Source organism: Montipora capricornis, chromosome 7 (genome assembly GCF_036669925.1).
Source record: "Montipora capricornis isolate CH-2021 chromosome 7, ASM3666992v2, whole genome shotgun sequence".
NCBI lineage: Eukaryota > Metazoa > Cnidaria > Anthozoa > Scleractinia > Acroporidae > Montipora > Montipora capricornis.
The window spans coordinates 38,114,982-38,124,981 of NC_090889.1; the positions used below are offsets into that span (position 1 = coordinate 38,114,982).

General features: G+C 39.7%; 1 protein-coding gene across 4 annotated transcripts in view; it reads right to left on the reverse strand.

Moving 5' to 3' along the window:
• Positions 1-4,081: 4,081 nt before the first annotated feature.
• Positions 4,082-10,000, reverse strand: part of LOC138057128 (uncharacterized) — a 23,546-nt gene continuing 17,627 nt past the window's right edge. For 3 of the 4 annotated variants that reach the window (XM_068903192.1, XM_068903190.1, XM_068903191.1), the window contains 2 exons: positions 8,638-8,701; positions 4,082-6,884 (listed from right to left, as the gene is read on the reverse strand). In XM_068903192.1, coding sequence (XP_068759293.1) covers positions 6,106-6,884; positions 8,638-8,677 — 819 coding nt within the window. In that variant the 5' untranslated portion in view covers positions 8,678-8,701 and the 3' untranslated portion in view covers positions 4,082-6,105. Of the gene's footprint in view, positions 6,885-8,637; positions 8,702-9,962 lie in introns of all 4 variants that reach the window. The other variant, XM_068903189.1, reaches the window with a different exon arrangement.

Here is a 10,000-nt window from a genome sequence, read left to right on the forward strand (position 1 = left end):
GAAATATTAAACATTTCAGCTTGATAGTGGGACAGTGAGGACAAAAACAATAGAAACACGTTGGAATGAATGTGAAAAATCTTTTCACATCACCCACTTTCCTTTGTCTTTGTCCTCAGAACCTCTCTTTCAAGCTGGATTTTAATATCTTGAAAAAGGCCTATTAATATGAATATAAAATTAATGAATTTGGCTAGCCTGTGAACAGCTTCCCTTTCCCCTCCCCTCTGATGAATAGATACAGCAAACACCCTGCTTAGCCTGTGTACAGACCGCCCCTCCCCTCAAAAAAAAAATTGGAGAGGAACGGTCTGTGATTTACCGTTTATAATCGTGTTCCATACCACGTGATTTTTCCTGGAATGTGTGAAAAATGATTTGATTGGTTATTACCCATCGATCATTACATCATTGAAACAACGAGTTTTGATTAGCTTTTATTTTTATTTCTCCACATCAACACCGTGAGAACCACCGTGAGAGATTTTACGATGAGTTCGTTCGTGTGTACTTTGAGCACGGTACAAAATACGAATAAAAATCTTTTTGACTGTCAAAGAGGTTTTTCTTTTAAAGTACGAGCGGAATTGTTATCTATGGAGTGTAAAGTGGAAATCGATTCGACGTACATTTGTAGGAATTGTCAGCGCAAAAGAAACGAAAGCGCTCTTCACGAGGTGAATATAGCACTATTCAAAAGATTGTCCAAAAGATTGAACGTCTCCCGCTATTCCTTACCAGTCAATGTAATCCCAACCAGTCTAGCCATTCTCAAGTACAATCTACAAAGCGTGATGCCATGGAAGATTTGAGAATGTACACACCGAGGAAAATAACAGCTCATCGGCAACGACCTGTGCTGTTTTGAAGATCAGAGCCGTACCTGGTTGGAAGACTTGCAAATACATCCTCTCCTTTAAAGAGTGCTTCTATGCTATAAAGCCAAGGTATCTTAAAACTATCGGAGACGCTCTTCGATGCACGTTTGAAACCTACCTTTTCGACCACCATTTTGAGAATTTAGCTCCAAACGAAATATGAGCCACGCAAATTTTGGTCAGCGTAGATTACTAAATAATGTATGCAAAATTATTCCGGAACACAATTACTAACGGTAAATCACAGACCGTTCCTCTCCGGTTTTTTTTTTTGAGGGGAGGGGCGGTCTGTACACAGGCTAACCCTGCTCATCTTGAACAAATCAATTTAGCACATTATGCAGCATGGTATGATTCAAGTTGTAAACAATAAGCAAGACCATCAATTCAAGCTGATTCTGCCCAAATGATGAAAATGATGATAAAAGCTTAATTATTAATAATAATAATAATAATAATAATAATAATAATAATAATAATAATAATGAAGTGTTTGCTTTAATAAAGAAAAAGACCCTGAAATTAGCCAATATCAAACATAACATAATACTCTTTGTTCTTCCTTTCAAAATTTTGCATAAGCATTATTTTTATTTTCTCTTAGGACTTATAATAGTCGCAAGAGAAACTGGTCCTTCAGAGCTCAATATTTTTCGGTTGTTTACATTTAAGCAACCACACAAAACTTAGATGAAGGGCCTCCCCACCGCTTCCTTCCTCGAGGAAAGCAGAGCTACAAGGATAGTCGCTTCCCTGAAGCAAGAGCTTAGTAAGAGATTGAAGCCAAATTTAGGGCTCTGAATGGGCTCTGAAAGTGATCAGGATAAGCCCTCTGATGGTGATCACTAACGCTCAGAGGTTTCGCCTGTGCTCACTGGTTGTCTTGCAAATTACTAATGGGCCATTTCCAAGTTGCTGTTTCTCTCGGTTTCGAAGTGAGTCTTGGTGCTCAACTATTGTAAGGGAAATTAGTTTGATTTGCATAAGAATACGCAACTGATTTCCATTTGAATGGTTTTGTACCAGCACTCGCTTTGAAACTGAGGTATGCAGCAACTCGAAAACGGGCTATTACAATCGGTGACGTCAAGTTTATATTCCCTAGACCAAATCCTCAGACAGGGCTCTTCAGAAAGCTCGACAGTTTTTTGGTTTCTCATTTTGTGCCACCATCAATCCTCTGGTTGGTTACATGAGTGGCGTTGATAGTGTTATTAGGTCAGTTGCATCATTGCAAGCTGGTCAATTGCGAATAGCAAGGTTGACTTCCGACCCGTTTATCTTGCATTGTGTATCTAGCTGTGAACTTGAATTTGATTATCTTTTTGATTATCTTTCTTTCTCCCCCCCCCCCCCCCCCCTCATCCTCCCTCCAAGTCCCCGGCATGCAGAATTTTGAGCAAGAAGCTATTGATGCAGGTATTGATGATCTTTAAACGGTGTCAGTCGTAAACAGGGGAAATTGTTTCTTCTATATTTCTATGACCAATGGAGTAACCTGGGGTTCATAGTGTTATTTTCAATTTGAAGTCTTTAAATCATGCATTGACCTACTGTAAGTTCAAGATACTTACGCTAGGTTGTACCGTGCACCGGGCTGTCATGCGGGAGGTCGTGAGTTCCACTTGTTGGGAAGAACCCCAAAGTACCTTAAAGAACCACTTACTCTACTCTAGAACGCTATCTTGGAAAAACCCAGCTTGTTTGGTGCCATGGCAATGGCCGTCTTCTCCTTTCAAATGTCATGCCTTATCGACATATTGGTACAAATGCAAATGAATTAAAGCTGTTATGGAAGCAAGTGGAGTAGATACAGCAAGGTTTAATGCTCACAGCGCCAAATCAGCAGCTATATCGAGAGCAGGCAGGTGATTCCCATTGATGAAATCCTGAAACACATCGAATGGTCTCGAGAATCTGCTTTTCAGAAGTTCTATAACCAACCCGTTACGCTGGAGCTCTGCCAGGTCGATAAGTTGGCTTTGTGGATTGGAATAGTTGTGTCCACGTTTATTGCTGTAAAACCTCATGTTAACCGGAAGTGACGTCACCAGGATTGGGTAGAATTAGAAAATTAAACGAGCCTCACCTGTAAGGTGAAGTTTGATTGTGATTCTGCCAAATCCCTTGTGACTCGGTGAGGTTTAACATGCCTTCCCTCGCACTTTTTTTACTTCCCGTCCCTTGCGGGAAGAAAGCGTCACGTTTTTCGCTACTCGAGGACTATTACTAATAGTCCACTATTAGCGTAGCCAATTAAAATGCAGGATTTGCATTAGTCCACTAGTTGGGTGACACTAATTACAAATAGACCACTTTTGATATATTAAAATTCAGTCCTAAACAATAGACATCTTCTCGAGGCTCTGGAGAATAGATATAAGGATTTGTATGAGTTTATTCCCCTGAGCCTCGAGATGATGTCTTTTGCTTAGGACTGAAGTTTAATACATCGAAAGTGGGCTATGGGAGTCACAATTATTGATTATTTCCACTTTCAAATTTCGCGGGCGCCGCCATCTTGAATAACTGTTACGGTTATTATACTGTTTTCTGTTCTGACAAAAATAACTTTTGTCTATTAACAACAGGGGAACCGTAATACGTCAGTTATTCAAGATGGGCCACGGGAGAGATGCAGATGACACCCTCATTTTGCCATTGTCCATACCCTAAAATCAGCTTCTATCCAGTGTTTGTAGCTTCACATTTTCTGCCAAAAACATGGTTCCGAAATCAGGTATTAGGAAATTTCGAAATCTCCTAGTAAACAAGGCATAGTTATGGAACAGAACGAATCTGCCCAAACATGGCCAATAGCAAGGCGTTTTCAACGACTCGATCATTTTAGTCGCGATGAAAGATCACCTTCCCTCCAAAGCTTCAGTTCTGGCTTAGATCGAAAAAAATCAAATTGCCTTTCCTTTGATGGTTGTATACCAAGTATCTGTTTCTCAGCCCCAAGGAATACAACAAAATTATGCCAGCATTGTGATTGGCTAGCAAGGAGTCCGCATAAGTCTGCCAGGAGGCCCTCCCGCAGGTGAGAAGAATGGGGCGAGGACAATCACTTCTGCTCGTCGGCTTCAAGGAACGTGCTGGCGACTCGGTCGTCAAAATAAATGTACTCGATGAACGAGATGTGCAATTGTGTCTGTGAGCTCCTATACTGCTTTAAACCTGGACCTCTACTATAAGGGAAATAACTTTCAATATCAATTCTTTATTGCTAAATAAATAAATAAACAAATAGCCATGATTCTTAATTAAACTTTCAACTCGCATTGGAATAACCATTAGGATATTACAGAATGTATATATATGCTTGCAGTTAGCTGTAACTGTATTTTGCTGCACAAGACTTGACCAATGGTAGGCGCTGACAAAGTTCAATTCCCATCAAACTGGCCCCTCCACCAGTCTGGTAAATATACACCGACTAATTCCCTTAAAGAATCAAGGAGGATCGATGCATGTTTCTTTCCTCGTAAACAACAAATACTACTACAACCACACTACTACCATAACTTCAGATACTACTGTTACTACTACTATTATCATTACTATTACTATTATTATTTCTCTTAAGATTTCTACGGCTACTTCGAGTACACTCTTCAAGTAGCTCTTCCAAAATCGAAATGAGAAGCTACATATTAATTTCTTCGTTAAGCAACGGTAAGTTATGCCATATGCACTTCACAAAAGTACAGGAGAATTATTTACTCTTTTAAGTATGGCATTCATTTTTATTATGTTATTATTACTATTAGAGCGGTTTTCAAATGAGTGTCGTAAAACTAAAACCAAAGTAATTACTTTGGCCAATCAAAAAGGACGGAGACAATCCAGTAAACCAATCAAAACTCGAAGTAATTACACGTAGCCGACACAAAAGGCGGGAAAATGTACACGCCCGAGCCACGATTGGTTTTGGTTTCACTATTGATTGGTTGAAAAAGTGGCCCCAGAACTTTGAACCAATCACTGAGTGAAGTAGATGCAAAACCAAAGTGATTCGCTAATTACGTTCGACACTCAATTGAAAACCGCTTTATGAAAGGTAATGGTCCACTTACAAAAGAACGAAAGTCCTCAACCGGTTTTAACCCTTGGTTAAACACAAAAAAATCGCTGCAGAAGGGCATTTTTTAAGGAAAGGAATGCCTTTAGGCCCGATTCGCACGGTACCGGACGACTTTTCTACCGATTGAAAAATTTGACCGGCCATATACCGTGCAATATTTTCGCTCTGTTCACATGCAACTAACGAGCCGGGTTAAAGTTTAACCTTTGTCAGTTTAACCATCTGTTCTTGCGAAGAGCGCTACTTTACGAAATCAAACCTGGCGTTAAGAAAGAGAAATACTTATCTATAGTAGCTGCGTAACCACGCATCCATGCGACCACGCCTTTGCCCTGAAAAAATTTAGGCGGTCAAGGTGTTCATAGCGTGCCGGTGAAATTTTCGACCGTACTGGTTAAAAACTCGTCGATCCCCGATTTGGTCGTTCAAATTTTTGAACGGCGAGGCGTCTAAATTTTCGTACGTTCAGCGGGGTATCTTGTGAACGGAACCCCTAAATGCACAAATTTTCAACCGGTAGAAAATTCGTCCGGTACCGTATGAACTCGGGCCTTAAACCTTTGGTGAAATCCAAAAATGGCAAAAGAAGGGCATTTTTGAGGAAATTTTTTACTCACAAAAATATCACTTTCCAAGTGTGTGTTCCTTTCGTCGAATCGAAAAAACGGATTTTTGATCGCCGAGATTTACCAGATTTCGAGGTCGAAACAAGCGCGAAATCCTAAATTGGATCTGTAACCGTGGTAACCACGCGTGAATGTGTTCAATATGGCGGCCTCTCGAGAAATGACATGTTTTCTACTCTTTGCCGAATTATGTGATGATAACGTGGATAATTTCCTAATCAGTGATTTGAATAATGACAAATAGGTATGGCTAAATAGAAAATATGGCTGAACTAAAGTCCTAAGACGATACGATTGTTTCCGGGCAGAATTTGTGAAGCAATGTCGGTGTACAGCTCAAGTGCACTTAACTTGCAGGACAGCTTGTGAGTAATTAATGAGACAGCTTTTAAATAATTAATGAAATAATTAATGAGATTTGTCTAAATTTGTCAAAGATATAATTTGCCACAATTGTAAACCTAGTGTACTTACAAAATAAAGTTGCGTTCACAAACTCTACAGCAGAGTGCAGCTACAGAGACCCATTTTGAGTAGGAGTGTTATTATTGGCATTGTTCACTTTTTTACCCTGGATGACAAGGTAAGTCGCTTTATTTTCGTATATATCATCTTGTTGAAGGGACTTTAAGCCATTTTGCTCAAGTATCTCAATACCATCTTCGATCTCCTGGTCTGTTAGTTCGTAGAGGTTTGATATAAAACGGCCTCGCAGCATGCTGTACAGCTTGGATTTGGTCAAGGCGTATGTCAAATGCACCTCTAACTTCTCCACCTCGAAGTTAGCCTTTTCCAAAAGCCTGTAAGTTTCGTCGTGTCTAGAGGACGAGTAGCGTTTTGCTTGCGTTACACGAGAGAACATCTCGAAACCCGAATGACTTGTAAGGTTCCAAATTGAACAGATGCCACCTGAGCGGAGAGATCGCTCAATGTTCTTTAAAACAGACAGTGGCTCTTGAAGATGGTGGTAGGATTGAATAAACAAAACGCGGTCAAACCAGCCACAAAGTGAGGCGTCGTTGAAAAACTCTTCCCCGTCTCTTAACACAGGTAGGACACCTTTTCTCCCCTTCGCTTTCGCCAGCATTTCTGCGAATGGCTCCACACACAATATCGGATTCTGTAACTGCGCGAATTTGAACACCTCCTCTGCGAAACGACATGTCCCGCTTCCAACATCGACCATCACGTGATGTGGCTGGAGGTCTAACTTCTCTACCACACTTTGAAGCTGAGCGTCATGAATTTCCATGAAGTAGTCATCGTAATTGTCAGCAACGTTATTATAGTGACCTAGAAACAAGTAAGAAAATGGCAACGCATATTTCAGCCCTTAGCTGTTCCATATCTGAAATCTCTACAGCGTTCCAAGAGCCGACCATACATACCTCTTATTAACCGAGTTCGAGGTCCATACTGCAAGTTACTGACCGATTTTTTTTTTTTTTTTCGTGGATTGATGGTCTAAGCGCGAAACAACATCGGGAAAAAACAAGGATCCGTAACTTCCAGTGCGGACCGAGAAAACGAGGTTAGTAACATATTAAATATATATCTGTGGTAATCAGAAGCGCAGGAAAGTAAATTTGTTGAAGGCAAGCGGGAGATTCAATTGCCACAAATGATTGGCAGGCGTCAAAATCCGAAAAACGAATAAATTCTTTTCGCTTTTTGAAACCGTTGCCTCCAAAATTCAAACAGTTTTACATGTTGATTTAACAAGCGACAAAAAAAAACCACAATAAAAAAAAAAAATAAAATAATAATAATAATAATAATAATTATTGATAGCTACTATAGAATGCTGCCCACTAAATTGGCCTATCATAGCGAGCGTACTATCTTAAGGATATAGTAAAGTATTCGAAACCTCTTTAAAGGCATAACACTGCATTCGTTTCCTGAAAGCATGTCTTCTCTTAAAGTGCCACTACGACCAAAAAATAAACTCTTACTTTGCTTTGAATTTCAAAACTAGGATAACTAAACACCAGGAGTTTTAAGACTTGGTTTAAAAAGGACACCTGTTTATTTTAAATGGAATTTTAATATTTAATGATCCGCCATTCCTAATTTTAAAATCTTGAGAGAGCTGGATCCAGGAGTAAAAGACTCCATAGTTTAAGAATGCAATGCGTGTGTACACGGCTGAATTAGTAGTATGCAGTACGGGAATTTCAGGCTTTTAAACTCGTGTTTTGCATATATAATAAGCTGCATTTCCACGCTGAAACTCAAAGCTGGTGAGCAAATGACGTCACTTTTCCCTAGATCCAACCCTCTGAGGTCCAATCGGTCAGTTGTGAACATGAATAATGGCGGACCGTGGAATCGAAAACTTACACTCAAAGAAAACAGCCTTTGAATAAAAATCAAAGCTCAAAATTAAGCAAACACGCTTTCAAAATCCGAAGGAAAAAAAAAGTGATTCTTTTAAATCACAGTAGCACTTTAACACAAGCTTTTTTCAAATAAGCGGGACGTCACCTAAAGCATCTTTGAGGGTTTGAGGGGGGTGGGGGAAGGGAGGCAGTGTGAACTTCAGTGTTAGCAGACTAATTTGGTTTGTTCACCCGGGTTGTATGTAGACTCCAACTAGTCTCCCATAAATCAGTGGTTGAGCATCAAAACAGGTTCGAAACCTTTTTCAAGGGCGCGGAATTTTTCCGAGTATTCCCGAGACATCTTCGTAATTTTTCCGAGTATTCTCGAGTCATCTTCGAGTCGTAGCCAGTAATTATTTGGACCCGAAAACATTAAAACACAGAAGGTTGAGTGCGCGCGTAAATTTGGTCACATTTGCTGAACTATTCCAGGGAGGGTTTTATGTCGAAATCCAGTCAATTTTAATTTGCAGTTTGTTCGCGTTTGGTAAGGTTTTAAAAATTAGTACTAGGCATAAATCTCCCCTAATTTAGTCTACCACAGCAATCGGAATTTAGGGGGCTAATTTCGTGCAAGGAGAATCACAAAGCCCAGTCAACGAGCAGAATAAGGACAATGAGAAATATTTTATTCAGTTACACAAAATCGCATCCCTGCCTACCTTTTACGTCGTGCTGTCTTAAGACTAAAGGATCAGTCATGGCTTTCCAAACGTTATAAGGGACCTGAGGGAAAAATAAACAAAATATCGTGATATTAGATGACTGTTCATTAATTCTTGTTGATCTTCAAGTGCTGACAGCCAAGTGCGCATGTGTCACACAAAATGAAGCTGCGAAGCAAGAAAGCAGCCTTGGGGGCACCCTTGGAATAAAGTCATACAGTCTCAACTTATTGATAAATAGGAAGATAGAGACTTTATTCACTATTATACATTGCACCCAATGGACGTAATACGTATAACTAGAAATACTTACAAGCCTAGAGATAATGACACTAATAGTATAGGTATCAGAATCGCATGATTCCGAGTGCAATTTTGAATAAATAGGTTCGAGTAGGGCTCGTGCAATTTGTAGTCGTTCAAGAAATTTGCAAGTACTTATTTACTCCAGATTGCACCAAAACAATCATGTTATTACTTATTAGTAATATACATGAAAATAGTTCGAGATGGTTAACTTAACAAAAGCAACACACGCGTATCACGCAATCACGGAAAAAAATTGCGCCACCAGCTGCAGGGTTCGTATTTGATTGGCTATCAATGCACAAAATTCACCGTTATTGCGCTAATTTCAACTTTCTGCCCCTATTATCTCTTTTCTTTTGTCCCATCGGCTTGAAATCAGGCAGTGGACAACGGATTTCTATATAGACAACAAATATCCAATAGTTTTGGCAAGTCTTCCTTTCAATTGTTTGCATTAAAGATATGGGGATCTGTTCCCTTAAAATTCAAATCAGTGTCTTAGAATACTGTTGGGAAAGACTGTTCAAACGCCTTCTCCAGAAAAATCAAACTTGATGACTGCAGAAGCCCATGAGTAGTAGCCTACAACTTCATTGTACTCGTGGAACGGTGTTTTACACACCAGGAGTTATTTTTAGATTGATTTTCCCGCGAAACCGTACCTCATCTCATCACAGTCTTGCATGAGAATTCACTACTCAGGGGGTTGAGAATAGTCATTCGTGCAAGCCAATTCTTAGTTAAGGTGATTCCCTAGAAATATAACTTGTCATAGATTTGTAGTGAAACTTCCCCACTGTTGTATCATGTCAAGGAGATGATTTAAATGTGATAAAAAACGGGGGTCACCGTGCTCGTTGCCATGGTACGAGGCTGACAAATACGGCTATTTAAGCCACTTTGATAATTGCAGCGCATTCCCGATGTTTGACAAATTTAGTTCTATCTTATTAATGCAATCTATGAGATCACGGGATGCCTGGTGTCATTCTATGGTTAGTTCACTTACGTACCTGAAATTTTTTATTTGAATAGCTTTGAGAATACTTAT